General features: G+C 45.3%; 1 protein-coding gene across 1 annotated transcript in view; it reads right to left on the minus strand.

The window, feature by feature from the left end:
- Positions 1–435: 435 nt before the first annotated feature.
- LOC113818363 (uncharacterized) overlaps positions 436–20,005 on the minus strand; it is a 30,400-nt gene continuing 10,830 nt past the window's right edge. The window contains exons 2-14 of the mRNA XM_070127595.1: positions 9,521–9,621; positions 8,913–9,168; positions 8,456–8,624; positions 7,879–8,017; positions 7,261–7,464; positions 6,533–6,651; positions 5,636–5,703; positions 5,165–5,248; positions 4,754–4,918; positions 3,618–4,160; positions 1,902–2,099; positions 1,437–1,586; positions 436–1,001 (exon numbers count right to left, since the gene is read on the minus strand). Coding sequence (XP_069983696.1) covers positions 892–1,001; positions 1,437–1,586; positions 1,902–2,099; positions 3,618–4,160; positions 4,754–4,918; positions 5,165–5,248; positions 5,636–5,703; positions 6,533–6,651; positions 7,261–7,464; positions 7,879–8,017; positions 8,456–8,624; positions 8,913–9,168; positions 9,521–9,621 — 2,306 coding nt within the window. The 3' untranslated portion in view covers positions 436–891. The remainder of the gene's footprint in view (positions 1,002–1,436; positions 1,587–1,901; positions 2,100–3,617; positions 4,161–4,753; positions 4,919–5,164; positions 5,249–5,635; positions 5,704–6,532; positions 6,652–7,260; positions 7,465–7,878; positions 8,018–8,455; positions 8,625–8,912; positions 9,169–9,520; positions 9,622–20,005) is intronic.

Consider the following 20,005-nt stretch of genomic DNA (forward strand, 5'->3'; position numbering starts at 1 on the left):
TTAATGAAAATAATTGAAGAAATGACTAGAAGCAAAAAGTATCAGAAAAAACAACTCACAGAAGCTTCGGTAATTAATACGAAACAAAAGATACAACAAATTTCGTATCGACTTCAGCGTCCTTCGTTGTAAGCCTCGCAAAGAAAAAAATGAAAGAAAAATGTACATAGAGAAAATGAAGAAAAATACTGATAAAAAAAAGAAAATAGGTACATACAGAAAATAAGGAAAAATGCTGATAAAGAAAAGAAAATAGGTACATACAGAAAATAAGGAAAAATACTGATAAAGAAAATAGGTACATACAGAAAAGAAAAAATACTGATAAAAACAAAAGAAAATAGGTACACAGAAAATAGAAAATACTGACAAAACAAAAAAAGAAAATAAATGCATACAGAAAATAAAGAAAAATACTGACATAAAAAAAAGAAAATAGGTACATACAGAAAATAAAAACATACTGATAAAACAAAAGGATATAGATACATACAGAAAATAAGAAATACTGATAAAACAAAGAAGAAAATAGGAATTGCAATACTGGTTGAGAATACTTCCACGGTATACAAAGGTTGTATTTTTTGATTATACGAAAAAAAGTGGAATGGATACATGACAAAGTGATGGATAAATGGATGAATAGATGAAACGAGAAAATGTACACACACACGTATCTTCTAAAAAAGACGTATCACTGGTTGATCACAACGACAGAAAGTGTCTCTAATGAGCACAACACAAAACGCGACACACACGACACCATAACGACCTCAAAAAATAAAAAAACGACCCTAAAAAAAGGTAAAACGACCTTTAAAAAAACAGAAAAAATAAATAAAAAATAAAAAATAAAAACACCGAAGGTCTGTTTTCAAGAAGTCGTTCGAATTACAGAGACGACCAGACCAGTAACAAGAAGGTCGTCGTCGTCGTCATCAGGTATCTGAAGGAGGTCGTGGCGGTCGTCCTCGAACTGCCCGAGTGTGCAGCTCTGGGAACTGTTGAAAAAAAGAAAAAAAAAAATGGTTATACATAGTGAAATATATTTGTAAGAAGTGATCAAATATGTATAAATTATTAGACATCTCAAAGAGAAAAGAGAAAAGAATATTATAAAAGAAGAGGACGAGGAGGAAGAGGAAGAAGATGCAGATGAAGAAAAGGATAAAAGGAAAACGAAGAAGAAAAGAAACGAAAAAATTAATTCGAAATCACCCCACAAAAAAAACAACAACAAGAAAACCAAGAAAATGAAAAAGAAAAGAAGTGAGAAAAAAATAAATCGAAATACCCACCCCCCCAAAAAAGAAAGAAAGAAAGAACAAATAAAAATAAAAAATAAAAACAAGAAAAGAAAGAAAAAAGAAAAAAGAAAACAGAAAAAAAATAACCAACAAAACAAAAAACAAACAAACAAAACCAAACAAGCTTACTCTCGTTGCTCCACGTGGGCGTCTCCGTGGTGGTGGACACCTTCTTGACCCAGGGGTTCTTGGTCGTCGGGGGCCACCAGGGGGGTCGGGAGGAGGGGTCGGGCTGGGGTGGGGGGGTGGACTCCCGGGCCTCGATCTCGCTACACGTGGCTGGCGGAGGAAAACGGAGGAAAACGGTCAAATTTTGAATAGTTACGGAGGGTAATAAGTGGGTATTTAACGGTAATTATGTATTGGGTGATTATATGACTTGAAAAATAAAAATGTTCGAGAATAGATAAATAATGATAATTATGTATTTGAATAATTATCTGACATGGAAAAAGGTCAAATAACTATCATCCTCGCTATCCTCAGTAACCCCCCTACTAAAAAAAAAAGAAAAAAAAAATATAATAATAATAATAATAATAATAATAATAATAATAATAATAATAAATAAATAAAACACTCGTCAAAACTCACCTTGTCTAACGAGCTTCATGCCATACGCCAGGGGCTGCAGACCGCGCTGACAACTCGTGCCAGCCTCGATGATGAAGATCTCGTTACTGCTGACGACCACGCCCGCAAAACACTCGTAAATGTTGACATCTCTCCGGTGTGTGAAGGTATACATGACACCCCCCTCCGACCACTGGCCCAGGCATCGGTAGTCGCGCTCTATAGAAAACGGGAAGAGGGAATTCGTACCGTGAGAAGGCAGGTTTAAATTCAGTGTAAAATCATAATAATAAGTAGAAGTATAAAAGAGTATGTAAAGTATGAAAGTAAATCAAATAAAACGAATTGTAGAAGTATAAAGAAGTGCATGTATGTACATGTACAATATATATATATATATATATATATATATATATATATATATATATATATATATATATATTATAATGGTTAGGTGCTGTGGTTGTAATTAAATTGATTTTTTTCTGTTGTGATGTTAAAAATGTTTTATAACACATTATTATAGCCACTGCTTTTTGTTGTTAATACTATCTCCATCTTTGTTTTGTATATAAGGTTAGTTTTGTTTACATGCATTTTCAGTCCAGTGTTGAAAATATTCATAAGATACCATTTACCATTCCAGCTACAGATACCAGTAAAAAAATGTTACGAAGAGAGAAAATGCGCAAAGCAAGACAAGAAAATAAATCAAAGATAAGCCACATGCATACAAAGACAATATTCATGCAAGTATTGTCATAGAATTAAAACTTACGCAAAAAGTATTAATAATAAAAAATAAGCAAATGAATATTAATAAAATTATAAAGTGGGTTGCACATCCATCTTTTGCAAAATTAGATACACACTGAAGACAACTCCATGCTACATCTTAACTACGGGTGGAATTAAAAGGGATGTGTAGACTATAGACCCGTTAAAAGAAAGGAAGAAAGAAAAAAAATGAAAATAAAAAAAAGTAAAAAAAGAAAGAAAGAAAAAAAGAAAAAAATAATAAATAATAGCCAAAAAAGAAAAAAAAGTGCAAAGCGGTTGTTACGGTGCTTCGGTGGTTGTGTAATTAGCCAACTACGGTCGTTACAAGGAAATTCTTCTCGTTTGGCCGACCAACCACGTTTCCACGGTGGGTGGGGGGGTGGGCGGGGTGGGGGGGGGCTAAGGTGGTGGAGAGGGGAAGAAGGGAAGGAAGGAGGGGGGAGATGGGAGGGAGGGAAGAAGAGGAGGGAGGGGGGAGATGGGGCGAGGGAAAGGAGGGATGAAGAGAAGGGAGGGTGGAGGGAAGAAGAAGAAAGATAAACAAAGGTAGTATGGAATAAAGGTGGGAAGAAGGGAAGGGAGGGAAGAAGAAGGATAAACAAAGGTGGGAAGAAGGGAAGGAGAAAGGAGAAAAGTAGGAGATAGGAAAAGAGGGGAGGAGAGGATTCCAAGATGAGGCACAGCGTTTATTGCAAGTGGAAAGTGCGGGGGGATGGACAGAAAAGAAGGGGAATTATGAGACGTGGGTGAACTTGGGCGGGCGTGGTGAGGGGTGAGCCAGTTGGGGTGTGAGCGGCGTGGTACTGACACAGGTGCGACAACAAGGACAGTGCGTGAGGGTTACGGTGCCGTCTCTGAAGCTACGTCAGTGGTGTGTCTCTCCGGAGGGTGCGGTGCAAGGGCGGCGCGAGGGTGCGGGTGCCAAGACAGTGCGCGCCCTCCCGCTGAGGCTCTGACCTTCGATGGTGACAGGGCCCAGCCCCCGCAGGTGCTCCCACTGCGACTCCTCCTTCGGGTCGTGCAGGAAGTAGAAGGGGCGCTCGTCGGGGTACGGCAGGCGGGTGGTGGTCGCGCCCACGTCCCTTGCCCTCGGCTGCGGTTCCGCCGCCGCCTCCTTCCGCTCTTCCTCCTCCTCCTCCTCCCCCGCCTCCTCTTCCTCCTCCTCCGCCTGCAACCCCTGGGCCTGAGGTCCCGCCTCCGCCTGCGCCGCCGCCGGGGCTCCGGGCTCGTCGGGAAACACGTACACCTGCTTGGTCTGGCGGTGGCGGTGGCGCGGCATGCTCTGCGCGCCCAGCGTCGTGTACTCGTCGCCGCCCACGCCGCCCAGCGCGCTCGTCCGCCGGTGCGCCCACGACGGCTGCCGCTTGGAGCCGTGGCGGGCGGCGTGGCGGGTGGAGCGGCCGCGCCCCAGGAGAGCCCGGGGGTCGGACGCCCTGTAGACGGCCCGGCGGCGGTGGCGGGCGGGGGCGGAGGAGGGCGGGCCCGCCTCGCCGCCCGCACCTGGTCGGCGACAATTTTACTTTCACGCGAGGAATCTCTTTTGCCTCTGACTGCGAGGCTTCCCGAAATGATTCGGATTTGCTGAACGCTTCTCTCAAGTTAGTTTGGAAGACCAGCTAAGACTGCCATGCGATTAGTCTGATTAGTAATGGTACAATAATACGAAGGAGTTGAGAAACAGTTACGAGAAGAGAATAATCAGAAGCCCATTTCTTCCTTACTGCCATATATGGAAACCAACGGTTACGTTATGTTTAAAGTTAGTATATCCCGTCACCTCTTGGCAAATACCCGCCATGCACTAAAGTATTACCCTCTCTCTCTCTCACACACACACACACACACACACACACACACACACACACACACACACACACACACACACAAACACAAACACACACTCACTCCCTACCCCACCCCTTCCCCTTCCCCATACGCCCTCCCCCTTCCACCCACCCCACATCCACATCCACACACCCCTCCCCTACCCCTACCCCTTCCCCCTCCCCACCCCCTTCCACCCATCCCACACACCTTCCCCCTCCCCTCCCACCCCTCCCACCCCACACCCATCCACCGCAAGCGACACTCACCCTCATAGACCTCGGTGGAGTTGAAGCAGGACGACACCGTGTAGAACATGTGCTGTGGGTCCCTGCAGTCGGAGGCGAGGCGGGCGCACAGCTCCTTGGCGTCGGGGATCACGCCCGTGTACTCGCCCGTGATGGGGCAGCCGGCGTGGTTCTCGGGGTCGAGGCCTGGAGGGAAGAAGAGGGAGGGAGGGGAAAGAAAAGGGAGGGTTATTGTTATTCTTTAAATACCTTATTTCTATTTATTTTCATGTGGAGGAGGAAAAAAGATTGTTCTAATTCTTTTAATATCTTATGTCTATCTATATCGTTTTATATCTTCCAATCTATTTTTTATCGTTTTATATATCTGTTTGAGTGCATTCGTTTATTCATCTATCTTTTTTACCATTTACAAATCAATTTTTTACTTACGTCCTTGCGTGATCCACTCTTGGCCGCGGAACATGTCGTCAGAGCAGATTCTCGAGGCGTTGTACTTGTCACTTGGATAAGACGCTGTGAAAAAAGGAAACAAAAACATTTAGTAATCTATCTGTAATACAAAAAAGGGGAAAAAAATAGTGATTTCTAATAATAATAATGATAAAAAATAAAAAAAACTAATTCAGTGATTTATCTCTAATACAAAAAAAGAAAAAAATAGTGATCTATTTCTAATAATAATAATGATAAAAAAGTAAAAAAAATAATTCAGTGATTTATATCTAATACAAAAAAAAAAAGAAAAAAATAGTGCTCTATTTCTAATAATAACAATGATAAAAAAAAAAAAAAAAAAAATCTAGTGATCTATCTCTAATACAAAATAAAGAAAAACATTTAACGATCTATTTCGGATAACAACAATAATAAAAAAGGCATCAGATCGCATCGAAAACCTACCCATCTGGTATTCGATGACGTTGACAGCTCGCTTCTTGATCCAGATGCAAGTGAACTCCTCTTCGCCACTGCAGGAAAAGACAGAACAAACACCTTTAATAAATACGACTTAAAAAGGGAATAAAACTATTAATATACCAGTGTAACCAATATAATAAATCCCATAAATCTTTAAAAAACATTATTACACTATAACCAATACAATAAATTCAAAAAATCCCATAATCTATTTCAAAAAATCAAAATACCAATACACCAAATAAAATAAATCCAAAAAAATCCCATAATTCCTAAAAAAAAAAATCAAAACACCAATACACCTAACCCAATAAATCCCAAAAAAAAAATCCCAAAAATCCTAAAAAAAACATCAAAACACCAACACACCCAACCCAATAAATCCAAAAAAAAACATAAATCCTTAAAAAAAATCAAAACACCAACACAACCAACCCAATAAATCCCAAAACCCCCCATAAATCCTAAAAAAACATCAAAACACCAACACACCCAACCCAATAAATCCCAAAACCCCCCATAAATCCTAAAAAAACATCAAAACACCAACACACCCAACCCAATAAATCCCAAAACCCCCCATAAATCCTAAAAAAACATCAAAACACCAACACACCCAACCCAATAAATCCAAAAAATCCCATAAACCCCCCCCCCCAAAAAAAAAAAAAATCAAAACACCAACACACCCAATAAAATAAATAAAAAAAATCCCACAAATCCAAAAAAAAATAAAATCAAAACACCAACACACCCAACCCAATAAATCCCCCCCAAAAAAATCCCACAAATCCCCCAAAAAATCAAAACACCAACACACCCAACCCAATAAATCCCCCCAATAAATCCCAAAAAGAGGGGAATCCCCAAGGTACGTACCACTGCGTCTGCGAGTAGAGGGCGTACCGTTCGCCGTGGGGGGCGTGTTGCGACAGACACAGCGTCCGGTATTTCTTGTCCGTTCCCGCGTCCTGCAGCCACAGTTCGTTCGAGTCGATCTGGTGTGAAGGAGAAAAAATAAAGATAAAGATAAAGGAAAAAATAAGGAAAATGATAGAGATAAAGGAAAAAATAAAGAAAAAGATAAAGATAAAGGAAAAAAATAAAGAAAAAGATAAAGATAAAGGAAAAAAATAAAGAAAAAGATAAGGATAAAGCAAAAAAATAAAGAAAAAGATAAAGATAAAGGAAAAAAATAAAAAAAAAGAAAAAGAAAAAGATAAAGGAAAGAATAAAGAAAAAAATAAAGGAAAAAAACAAAAAAAAAAGATAAAAATAAAGGAAAAAATAAAGAAGAGGATAAAGATAATGGAAAAAATAAAGAAAAAGATAAAGATAAAGGGAAAAAATGATAAAGATAAAGTTTAAGGAAAAAAATAAAGAAAAAGATAAAGACAAAGGGAAAAAAATAAAGATAAAGATAAAGGAAAAAATAAAGAAAAAGATAAAGATAAAGGAAAAAATAAAGAAAAAGATAAAGATGAAGGGGAAAAAATAAAGAAAAAGATAAAGATAAAGGAAAAAATAAAGAAAAAGATAAAGATAAAGGAAAAAATAAAGAAAAAGATTAAGATAAAGGAAAAAAAAAATAAAGATAAAGATCCTACCTGCAGATGCTGCCACGACCCATGCGCCCACTCGGGGAAGGCGCAGGCGGTGGTCTGGACAACAGCGGGCGGCGTGGGCGGGGTGACGGGCGTGAGGACCATGGACTCGTAGCCGTCCCAGGGGCTGTGCAGGTGGTTCGTGCAGGTGGCGTCGATACTGAAGCTGAGGAAGACCCTGCCCGTCGTTTCCTCTACGGAGTACATCTGCGGGGAGGAGGAAGAGGAGGGTGGGGGGGTGAGAAGGGGGTGGGGTGGGGTGGGGGGGGGGGGGGGGGGGGGGAGATCGAGCCTTGATTCAATATCCTCCGTTTTCTGTCGCTCGCTTTTTTTTTTCTTTTTTTATGTTTATCTGTTTATCTATATTTCATGTTGGTTTCATTCGTCTATTTATTTATTTGTTTATATCTCATGTTATTTATTTCATTTATCTATTTATCTATCTAAGGAAACATTAGAGAAAAGAAATTAAATCGAGGCCAATTTAATTTCTTATGCCACCCGTTTCCTTAGAAAACAAATAAAAACAAATAAAAAAATACACCTCTCCATTCTTACATAAACATCACTGTATTCATCTCTCCCTCTTTCATTCTCATCTCTCATCCCCCGTTTACTTACAGCGCATCGGTATCGCGGCTGGTGGTCCGTGGTCACCTCCGGGTCCCACAGTGCCAGGTACTTCTGTCCGTCGTGACCCTCCCAGTCCCCGAGGCACCGGAGGCCCATGTCCAGCTCGCCGAAGGAACAGCGGCGGAATCTATAAGGCGAGAGAGAGAGTAAAATAAGTATAAGATTAGGAATTGTGGGGAAGAGGAGGGAAAGGTGAAATATTAGGTGGGAGAAGGGAAGGGGATACGTGGTTATAATATACTGTCAAAAGGGAAAAGAAGAAAAAGATACGTTTAGAATAAAAACAAATACGTGCTAATAGAACACAATACTTAAAATGACAGAAGAGAGGAAAAAAACAAGGAACAACTTTCTTTAAGCACGTATACCTCACCTACAAAGACAAAAGAAAAAAATCTATCTATGCTCGTTTCCCTCACCTACAAAGTTAACAAGAAAGAAAAAAAAATATACTCGTTTCCCCTTCAACTTCACACGACAAAAGAAAAAGAAATTATACTCGTTTCCCTCAAAACTTAACACGACAAGAAAAAAAACATTTTCTACTTAAGCTCGTATCCCTCACCTGAGCTGCAACTGCGACCCCTTCGGACAGTTCGAGAGCTCGGACGACGGCTCAGGACACTCGACGGTGGACTCAGTGCCATCGTTGACGTCGTAGGTGAACCTGTAGCGGCCGTTGATGGGGCAGAAGACGCGGTCGATGAGGCCGTCCTGGGTGAAGCTACGTGATTCTGTGGGGGGGCGAGAGGGAGCGGGGAAGGTAGGGGTGAGTTTGGCGTTTTTTATTGTTTTTTGTTATCTGTTTATCTATTTTTAGTTAGAGAGTCGTTAGGATATCATTGAAAGGGAGGAAGGGATAGAGAGAGAGTGAGAGACAGACAGATAGATAGATAGATAGATAGATAGATAGATAGATAGATAGAGAGAGAGAGAGCGATCGAGAGAAAGAAAGAACAGAACAGAAGAGAAAAACTCGCAAAAACACTCGCAAAACAGAAGCCAAGGACCCCGATACTCACTGTAGAGCATGATCTCCCTGGCTCGCTTCGTCTTGATGTCGTGAATGGTCGGGCAGGTCTGCAGCACCGCCTCCTCCGACGAGTAACACTTGTTCAGCCCTTCCGTGTACACCTGGATGACGTTCCCGGAGTGCAGGGACACGTGGAAGCACCGGAAGCAGTCCTCGCCTCCCGTGGGGTCTCTGAGGATGACGTTGTTGTCGAATTTCTTGTGACAGACGCCCCAGACCGGAATGGCGTCGGGCAGGATGGTCACCTGGAGGAGGCGAAGAAGGAGGAAGAGGGAAAAGAGAGGATTAATACGAGGGTTATGGTGGCTATGGGAGGTCGTAAGTCTAAAATTTCATAGTAATATTGTTCCTTTGATCTACTTTTGCCATGTAGTTATATATTACTTAAAACAATTTGCCATTATCCCGAGATTTAATCCTACAATCTAACCCTTCCCTGTTTACGTATAATTAACCTAAAATGTCCATAAAAAATTGCCGGCTACCTTCCATTTTTTTCATTTAATTATCCATTTCTTAAAATATACAATCTGCCTTTTTGCCGAGATTTTGATCCCAAGTGAAACATCCCAAAGATTAAGACTAAGATTAACTTACCTGAGAGTACTGATGCACAGATCCACCTGAGATGCTGGAGATGCTGGACTGAGTGGCGAAAATCCCCTGGTATTCAACGGGGAAATAACACACACCGAGCACTGCAACGGAAAGAAAATATATAAATTAGTTACACGTGATATAAAGAAGATATTTATGTTAGTCATAGAGACGGATAAATCTGAACAGGGGAAAATAACAAGAAAAGGGAGAAGAGAGGAAAAAAAGAGAAAAAAAACGATAAAACAAACAAATATAACACGAACAGTAAACGAAAGGACAAACAGGACAAACAAAAAATTATCAAACCAATCAAAACAAACGAAACAAAAACAATACGAGAAAAAACATAAAATCCTCAACGGGAGAAGGGGAAGAGGGGAGGAGGAGGAGGGGTAGGGAGAGGTGGTTAGGAGGCCTCCAGACAACAAAAGACCGCCGAGAAACCCCCCACAGACGAGCGTAAACAGGAAGACACAGTGCAGACACGGCCAAGAAAGCGAGGCGGCGGTAATGGTCCTCGCAGCACCTGTAATTTGGCCGCGTGTGGGTGAGGACGTCCACGCTGGCGGAGGAGGAGGCGGTGGGTCCTCGGGTCGCCGCTGTGGGTCATTTGGGGCGACGCAGGCACAAGCAAACGCACGCTTGGTAATGATGGGTTTGGATGGAGTGGGAGGTTTGGGTGGGATATGTTTTTTTCTCTCTCTCTGTTTCTATGTTTTTGTTGGCTTTGTTTGTTTTTGTCTCTTTTTTTTTCTCGGACTTTCTCTTTCTCTCTCTCTCTCCATGTTTCTCTCTCTCTCTCTCTCTCTCTCTCTCTCTCTCTCTCTCTCTCTCTCTCTCTCTCTCTCTCTCTCTCTCTCTCTCTCTCTCTCTCTCTCGCACACACACATGGCCAGTCCGTCCCTGCCCACCTGCAGATTAGCCTTGGTATTTCATTACATTATCAGTTCTCAGTCCGCCCACGCCCTCAACGCCACCCTCCCCCTCCCTTCCCTCCGCTTCCCTCCCTCCCTCCTTGCCCACTCTCCTCCCACTTTCCACCCCACACCCCTCCCTCCTCCTCCCTCCCTCCCTCCTACTTCACACAACCTCTCTCTCCTCCCTCACTCCCTTGCCCCCCCTTTCCAGCCCTCCCCCTCTTCCCCTACAACCCCTCCCTCTCCACCACTCCCCCCTCCCTCTCCTCCCCCCCCTCCCCCCTCCCTGCAGGTGTCCGCAGATCGGCACCTGGGACAGGATGTGGGTATCAGTGTTGGTGCTGTGATATCCGCAGGGAAGTCGCCAGTCGAGGAGGAAGGGAGAAGAGGGAGGGGGTGAGGAAGAGGAGCGGGGGAGGGGAGAGGGTGAGGAAGAGGAGGGAGGGTGGGGAGGAGGTGGGAAGGGCTTGAGGAAGAGGAGAGAGGGTGGGGAGGAGGTGGGGAGGGGGTGAGGAAGAGGAAGGGTGGGGGTGAGGAGATGTGGAAGAGGAGAGGGTGGGGAGGAGGTGGGAAGGGGTTGAGGAAGAGGAGGGAGGGTGGGGAGGGGGTGAGGAAGAGGAGGGAGGACGGGGAGGGGGTGAGGAAGAGGAGGGAGGGTGGGGTGGGGGTGAGGAAGAGGAGAGGGTGGGGAGGAGGCGGGGAGGGGTGAGGAAGAGGAGAGGGGGAGGGGAGAGGGTGAGGAAGAGGAGGAAGGGTGGGGAGGGGTGGGGAAGAGGAGAGGGGGAGGGGAGGAGGTGGGGAAGAGGAGAGATGGTGGGGAGAGGAGGGGTGAGGAAGACGAAGGGAGAGGGGTGGGGGTGAGGAGATGAGGAAGAGGAAGGGAGAGGAGGGAGGGGGAGAGGAAGAGGAAGGGAGAGGAGGGAGGGGGAGGAATTAGGAAAAGGACGGAGAAGGAAGAGGAGGGGCTAAGAAGAGAGGAAGAAACAATAAGAGTGGTGAGTGATGAGGCCCCAAGGTGATGCCACAGCTGGTGATGAGGAATGTGCAACAGTGACGCGCAGAATTAAAAGATAATGAAGATCGAGTCTCGCTGCCTTGTGTGAGTGATGAGTGTGGTGAATGCGTGGTGAATGAGTGGTGAGTGTGGTGAATGAGCAGTGAGTGGGAGTGGTGAGTGTGGTGAATGAGTGGTGAGTGTGGTGAATGAGCAGTGAGTGGGAGTGGTGAGTGTGGTTGAGTAGTGAGTGTGAACGTAGTGAATGAGTGGTGATAGTGGTGAATGAGTGGTGAGTGTGAGTGAGGTGAAATAGTAGTGAGGGTATGGTGAATGAGTAGCGAGTATGAACGTAGTGAATGAGTGGTGTGTGGTGAATGAGTAGTGAGTGAGTGTGGTGAATGAGCAGTGAGTGGGAGAGTGATGAGTGTGGTGAATGAGTGGTGAGTATGAGTGTGATGCGTGTGCTAATGATGATGAGTATGATGTAACAAAACCACAGGTTGGGAAAAGTGATGAATATGGTGCGCATAACGAACGTGATTTTATAAGTGATGACCGTAATGGCATCAGAATGGTGACATGACGTGACTGTGATGATAGTGATGAGAGAAATAAAAGAAAGAAAATATACAATTCTTACTCCCTCCCCCTCTCCCCTCCACTCCCCCTACCCCCTCTCCCCATCTCTATGGTAAAAGCCCTCTTATCACAGGTAAATATTGGGCAATTGGCCTGTGCATACAACTTAGGTAACGAATGTGTGTACTGTATGTATGTATGTGTGTTTGGAGGGGGAGGGGTAAGGGGGAGGGGAAGGGGAGGGGGGAGGGGGTGTTTCGTCCCTTTAAGAGAAGAAAATAAGAAAAAAAGAAAGAAAAAAAAGTAGGATTTTTAGTGTCTGAACGTCACAAATATGAAAAAAATGTGACGTGGTTTAAAAACTTCCGTGAGCATAAACGCGCTCATAAACTAGCCAGTACTGATTCTCCTTCTAGAAAATTTTACCCGTGTGACCATACACCCATACGGACAGCCACGCCCACACGTCCACGCACACGCCCGCAGACGCAATGTGGACAAAAAAAAAATTACGTTAGACGTATCTGTTCCGCTGGCGACAGGTGGGGGGGGGGGGGGTAAGGAGGAGACAGGGAGGGGGGAGGCGTGAGTCTAGCTCCCTCTCCCACCTTTCTTCTTCTCCCCCTCCCCCCCTCCCCTCCCCGCCACTGTCTTCTCGGAAATCGGAATCGATGTTGCGTTAATTATGGACATGGGAGATTGTAAATGTCGACTTGTTTCTGATAACTGTAACGTTCGGGTAGTCGGTGAAACGCCATATTTCGCGCCTTTTTTGTTTCTTCCTCGAGGTCGGTTGCGCTCCGGTGTCGAGACGAGAAAAAAAATATTGAAATTAAAGCGATACCGGTTATATTTTTAGATTTCCATATTTAGAGCCGAAGTTAATCACCAGAATAGTAAAAAAAAAAAAAAAAAAAAAGGAGGTTCGAGCACACGGACACCAACCTCTTCCCATGCCGCAGATTAGTGTCATGCGCACAGGATACGAACGCGGCCGCCGTAACAGGGATATGGCACCACGCCCGCGCTTCCTTCGATTCCGTTCCCTTGGCCCGAGCTTCGGTCCGTCTAAGCGCGTTTATATTTACGTTTAGATCCGAATACATTGTTTTTTAATCCCTATTTACCTCGGAATCTTTACTCATATCAACTTTATACGATAACTAAAAGATATATGACCTTAAAATACATAAAATGGGAGAAGAGAAAACTAAATTAAACCAAAACGCACGGAATCGGTCACACTGGCACGATGGTGCAGTAATAACACAGGATAAGCAGCTGATGGTGATAGCCTAGTCCTGCACGCTTGTATGGTGCTGCTTTGTGCGCGAGTCCCCGTGAATGAGATTGCTATTCATAAAGGACACCGAAAAGAGACAAATGACCGACTAAAAAATATATAAAAACAAGAGATTCATCCCATTCCATAGCGAATCTTCTGTCCGATTCCTCTCGTTGGTTCGTTCACTCGCTCGTTCATTTCATCATTATAGATATAAAAACTAACACTAACTTATAAGGAGAGAGAGAGAGAGAGAGAGAGAGAGAGAGAGAGAGAGAGAGAGAGAGAGAGAGAGAGAGAGAGAGAGAGAGAGAGAGAGAGAGAGAGAGAGAGAGAGAGAGAGAGAGAGAAATCGAAATCGGAAGAGAGAGAGAGAGAGAGAGAGAGAGAGAGAGAGAGAGAGAGAGAGAGAGAGAGAGAGAGAGAGAGAGAGAGAGAGAGAGAGAGAGAAATCGAAAGAGAGAGAGAGCGAAATCGAAAGAGAGAGAGAGAAAATCGAAAAAGAGAGAGATGAAATATAAATACGACAGTTACGACACAAAATGACAGCTGATGAGGAGAAAAAGGGTTCATTTCACAAAGGCTTCCTACGGTTTCATTCGGTGCTTCGAAGCCTCATTTCAGAAGGTTGACATGACCACTCTACAACCATTCACAAAAAAATAAAGAAAATAAACGTAAATATGGTTGTATGGATGAATTGTAGGAAATGTTTGAAATCTATAGCGCATTCTGATGTGAATTGGGGTAATAGTGACATTAGAGGAGAAGGGGAGAATAAGAGAGAGAGAGAGAGAGAGAGAGAGAGAGAGAGAGAGAGAGAGAGAGAGCGAGAGAGAGAGAGAGAGAGAGAGAGAGAGAGAGAGAGAGAGAGTACGGTGAGCATAGTGGCAACAGAGTAAATATCGTATATAGTGACCGCAGAGTACAGTGCAAAACAAGTATATAGACAAAGTACAGTGGAGACCGAGTATAGCGTCAAAGTATAGTGGCAGAACGAGCAAAGTAGGAATATGGAAGTGGTGGGCGTGTCTCCCGGAGGGCGCAGTGGGCGTGAAGTTAGACCAACAGGTGCGTGCGGCCGCCGAGGTGTAGTGTCGAGGACCTTGGCGCGGGCGGGGAAGGGGAAAGGGAACCGAGGGCGAGACCGCAAACGTTTCTGGAGAACGTTGGTCGAGAACGTTTTTTTAGGCTCTCTCTCTATCTATTTATCGCTATTTCTTTCTTTAATTTCTGGCGATCTTTCTCTCTGTTCCTCTTTCTCTGTTTCTATCTTTCTCCGTCTCTCTCTTCCTCCCCCCCTCTCTCCCCTTCTTTCTCTCTCTCTCTCTCTCCCCTTCTCTCTTTCTCTCCCCTTCTCTCTCTCTCTCTCCCCTTCTCTCCCTCTCTCTCCCTCTCTGTATCTCTCTCTCTCACCCACCATCGGAGTATTGCTGTGACCGGCACCTATATTCCTATTTCCGGTGCCGTCCGGATATGTCTACAGCGGAAGTTTACACACACACACAAACACACACACGGCGGAAGTACCAGAGTGGCCTTGTTGATATTTCGTGGAAAGAGAGAGATACGGGTAGATAAAGATAAATGAATCGGGAGATAAGAGTAGGCGGGGGGAGGGAGGGGAGGGGAGGGGAGGGGGAGGGAGGGAGGGAGAGGGAGGGGAAGGGGGAGGGGAGGGAGGGAGGGAGGGAGAGAGGGAGAGAGAGAGAGAGAGAGAGAGAGAGAGAGAGAGAGAGAGAGAGAGAGAGAGAGAGAGAGAGAGAGAGAGAGAGAGAGTCAGAGAGAGAGAGAGAGAGAGAGAGAATATGGCGTGAAACTCAAATCCTTTACTCTTGTAACAACATCCTCCAATTTGAACAAGAACTTCAAAAATCCCTTCATTGTTCCAGCATTAAAGACACAACTTTCTTTTTAAAAAATACTCTTTCTTTCAAAACAACGCGAATTAGTATCACTCCCTCGTCCCATTTTCTTTTAAGTCTCCCAAAGAGTCCATTTCACAGCAAAGAAAACGGGAGTCTCCACGCTATACAGGTCGACGGTCTGTCACATGGCACGGTGTGACTCCCCGAGGCACGGTATGCCACCTCCTGTCATCGTATGACAATAGGCGGGTGTGCCGCTCGTGTGATGACGGGAATGTGATGACAGCGAGAGGAAGAAGAGGCCGAATATGACGATGGAAAAGTGGGGGGAGAGGGAGGGAGGGAAGGAGGGGGAAAGTGACAACAAGAAAGAAATGCTGAATCATGCTTCTCCCCTCCCTCCCTCTCTCCCTCCACTCCCCTCCCCCCCGACTCACTCCAATCTTCCCCTACCCCCTCCTCCAACCTCCCCCCCCCCCCTCCCCCTAAACACGAAGGGGTCAAAGTCAGACCTCTGCACATCACATATCAAAACTTTTTTTTTTTAGTTGTTTCCATATTTTTTCTGTTTACTTTTTTTTGTCTCCTCTTCTGTCTGCTTTCTAAAATTCGCTGCTTAGCTCGAGGTCAACATTTGTTTATAAAATGGCGCCAAAAACGGATGTCAGGTCACGTGATAACGAGGGCGAAGGAGAGAGAGAGAGAGAGAGAGAGAGAGAGAGAGAGAGAGAGAGAGAGAGAGAGAGAGAGAGAGAGAGAGAGAGAGAGAGAGAGAGAGAGAGAGAGAGAGAGAGAAATAAAACAAAAAGCAAGAGAAAGAAATAAATAGAAAAAGAAAACAATAAAAAGAGAAAGGAGAGAAAGAGAGAGACACAAAATATATAGACAGACAGGGAGACAGATACAGACAGACAGACAGACACGAACGCTCCTAGGCCCTCGTCACGCTCTCTGACATTCCATCAAGGTTATTTTACCGGAAATAACACGGACGGCCCATCACGGACGAACGGACGAACGAACGGGCGAATATTGGCCACGGACGCTCAAAATTCCCCCCTCCCCCCTTCCCCCCACTCTTTCCCCTCTTCCCCTTCCCCCTTCTTCCCCCCCTTCCCCTCCTTTCCCTCCCCTCTTCCCCCACTCTTTCCCTCTTTCTTCCCTCCTCCCCTTTCCCCTTCTTCTCCCCCCTTCCCCTCCTCTCCCTCCCCCCTTCCCCCCACTCTTACCTCTCCTCCTCCCCTTACCCCCTCCTTCCCCTCCCCCTTCCCCTTCCTCCCCCTCCCCTACCCACAACTTTTCCTTCGCCATCGCAACTTTTTCCTTTTATAACCCGCTATCAAAGTGGTATCAGTGCCCAGGGGGTGAGGGAGGGTGGAGGGGGAGAAGGGGAGAGAGATGAGGAGGGGGTGGAGGTGAAGGGGGGGAGATGAGGAGGGGGAGGGTGAAGTGGGGAGGAAGAGGAGGAAGGGTAGGGTGAAGGGGGGAGAGAAGGAAGATGGGGTGAAGGGGGATAGGAGGAGGGAGACGGTGAAGTGGGGAGGAGAGGAGGAGGAGAAGGAGGAGGGTGAAGGGGCGAGAGGAGGAGGAGAGGGGGAGGCAAGGAGGAAGAGATGAGAGGTGAGGGAGTGATGGGAGGGGGTTAGGGAGAGGGCGCAATGGGGGAGAGAGGGTGAGGGGAGGGAGGGATTAAAATTCTTTATAATCTTTTGTTTTGTAATTATCTTAAGTGACCAGGGTACCTTACGTTCATTAAGTTTGAAAAAAAAATCGAAGGGGAGAATGAGAGGAAGAGAAGGAAGGAAGGAAGGAGGGAGGGAGGGAGAGAGGGAGGGAGAGAGAGAGAGAGAGAGAGAAAGAGAGAGACAGAGACAGACAGAGAGAGAGGGAGAGAGAGAGAGAGAGAGAGAGAGAGAGAGAGAGAGAGAAAAGGAGAGAGAGAGAGAAAGAGAGAGAGAGAGAGAGAGAGAAAATAGAGAGAGATAAAGAAATAGAGAAAAAGGTGAAGAGACAGCAAAAGACACAGAGAAATTCGTAGATAGAGAGATAGATAGAAAGAGAGAACGATAAAGACAAGAGACAGAACGAGAATGAGAGAGAAAGCAATAAAGAACACCGTCTCAGCCCAGCACGCGAGCCAGCTAATTAGTGGCCGCAGACGCTAATTATAGTGACGTCACACCGTTTTGAAATGATAGGTGCGCTACTCGAACCCGATGACGTCACAGAAACGAGCACCGCTTCTTGTGGCACAGTGACACGCCTTATGACCCTCTCCCCCCTCCTCCCCCTCCCCCTATTTCCCCCACCCCTCCCCTTCCCTTCTCCACCCCTTCCCCTCTCTCCTCTTCTCACACTTTCAACTCTTCCTCAGTTCGTTTCTCGTTTTCTCAGCCGATTCCTTATTTCGTTTCTCATTTTCTCAGTTATTCCTTATTTCATTTCTCATTTTCCCCTTACTTTTAACTCTCTTCTCCTTCTCCTTCTATCCCCCTAAATTCCCCATCCTTCTCTCCTCTCCCCCTTACCCATTCCTCCCTCACTCCCCATTTCCTTCTTCCTCCCCCATCTCCCCACTACCAACCCCCCTCCCTCCCCTCTCTCCCCCTCTCCCCTCCCCCTCCCTCGCGACCTCCCCCGCTTTAAAAAGGGATCTATTAAGACCGAACTTTCGAGGGTAAAAAAAGATAAAAAAGAGCCTTATCGCCGCCCTTGATTAAATGTGTATTAAGTATCTCAACTTGGAAGAGAAAGAGGAAAATATACGAGCTGGCGAGAGCACTTTTAGGAGGAGATAATGAGGCTCTAATTGAGGATATGTGAATGAGTTTCGTCCCGTGTAAATACGGTATACGGAGATATAACGAATATACCACGATTGCGCTGCGAATATGTCACGAATATGTGTGACGGAATTTGTGTTCGATCTTTCTCCTGTTCTCATTTTTACAAGTAAACAAAAGGAAATATACATTTAAGTAAAAAATAAAATCAGAAGTGTAAATACCTCCCATCCCAAGAATTCCTGACAATTGACAAAACGCCCATATCCATCCACCGAATTTGGCAACCCGAAAAGAAAAAAAAAAAGTTTTATGCTCGTAGCCTCCAGCGCCGCCGTTCTTCCGTAGCCCTCCGCCGCCGGCCCGGGAACTCAGCGCCCTCTCTGCCCTCCGCGATTGCACTAGTTCCCAAAACCGAACTATTTTTCTCTCTCATCTCCTCTCCTCTTCTCTTCTAGAACTTCCTTTGATGATCGAAAGGTTCTAAATTGATGGAGATGGGATGGTCTAAGTGTTTTTAAAGTTTGAAATAGGAGGAAAGGGGGAAAATCGAGGTAAAATGTGAGGCGTCGTCAGTCGTCTCGGAAACTAAGCGCCCAAAATGCCCGGGGCGACGCGACGGAGGATGGGAAACTGGCTTAAACTCTTCCACGCTTCTTTTTTTTCTTTTTTGCGGGTCTTCTTGCCTTTTTTGTAGTCGTCTGATGTGTCCTTAAGGTCGAGAGCGCGCAAGGGCAATCCTGAATTTTTATATGATGGCGGAGAATTCTTTTTTTTTATTTCTCCCCTTTCCTTTCTTTCTCTTTACCTTTCATTCTTTTTACCTTTTCCCTCTCCTTCTTTATCTTTCCTTTTTACTCCCCTCACTTCTCTTTTCCTTCCTCTTTCCCCCTTTTTTTCCTTTCTATTTCCCCCTCCTCCTCCTCCTCCTCCTCCTCCTTCTCCTCTCCTTCCCTCACAAGTTTTGAATTACGTTCTCAAGCTTGGATTACTTTTCGCAACAATTCTGCTTGCGTTTATTCCACCCTTTCTCCCTGCTTGATTGCACGCATTAACGACAAAGAAAAAAAAACAAAAGAAAAAACAAACAAACAGTAATTAACCTAAAATTACTTTCATCTTCAACACAATATGGCGATTCCACTACGAACATAAAACGAGGGATTTGCAACATCCAAGTGCCATCTCCGCAGCTCATCTTTCTCTCGGTTGCATCTCGCCACTTGCAATGACGAGATCAATAGCAGATAACAAGCGCAGTGAAGATAGAGATTGCAAATAATTCCCGACATCGATTTTGCAATAACGGAATGGCGTTCGCGGTGATGCTGTGTCGTCCGTTATTGCATTTTGTTGCAATAATGACTGATCGTTATTTTTTTTTGTCTCCGTTAAGGTGTTATTTGTGAGAGGGAGGGGGGGGAAGGAGGGAGGGATGGGAGGGAGGGGAGGAGGGAGAGAGAAAGGCAGACATAGAGAGAGAGAGAGAGAGAGAGAGAGAGAGAGAGAGAGAGAGAGAGAGAGAGAGAGAGAGAGAGAGAGAGAGACAGAGACAGAGAGTGAGCAAAAGATAGATAGATAGATAGAGAGAGAGACGAGCAGAACAACAAAAGGAACATAGAAGTGAAAATGAAAAATTCAACCGGACCAGAACCCAGCCCAGAACACAAACAATAAACACCATATAACCTTTAAACCAAAACAATCGATTCTTCGCAGACCTTATCTCCCCCCCTCCCCCTTCCCCTTATCCTACCCCCCCCTCCCAGTCCCCTTATCCTACCCCCTCTCTCTTCTCCAACCCTCTCCCCTTCTCCTACCTCCTCTCCCCTAGCCCTCCCCTTCATCTACCCCTTTCTCCCTACCCCTCCCTTCTCCTACCCCCACCCCTAATTCACCCCTCCCCCTCCTTTCGTCACCGCGTGCCCCCTGTACCGCGTGAACACTCAGTCACGACCCGTGCTGTACCTGGCCGCGCACAAAGGCCCCGCCGACGACTGTACCGCTACGAACAACCCCTCCCCCCTCCCCTCCCCCTCCTCCCATACCATCA

Source organism: Penaeus vannamei, chromosome 2, assembly GCF_042767895.1.
Source record: "Penaeus vannamei isolate JL-2024 chromosome 2, ASM4276789v1, whole genome shotgun sequence".
NCBI classification, from domain to species: Eukaryota; Metazoa; Arthropoda; class Malacostraca; order Decapoda; family Penaeidae; genus Penaeus; species Penaeus vannamei.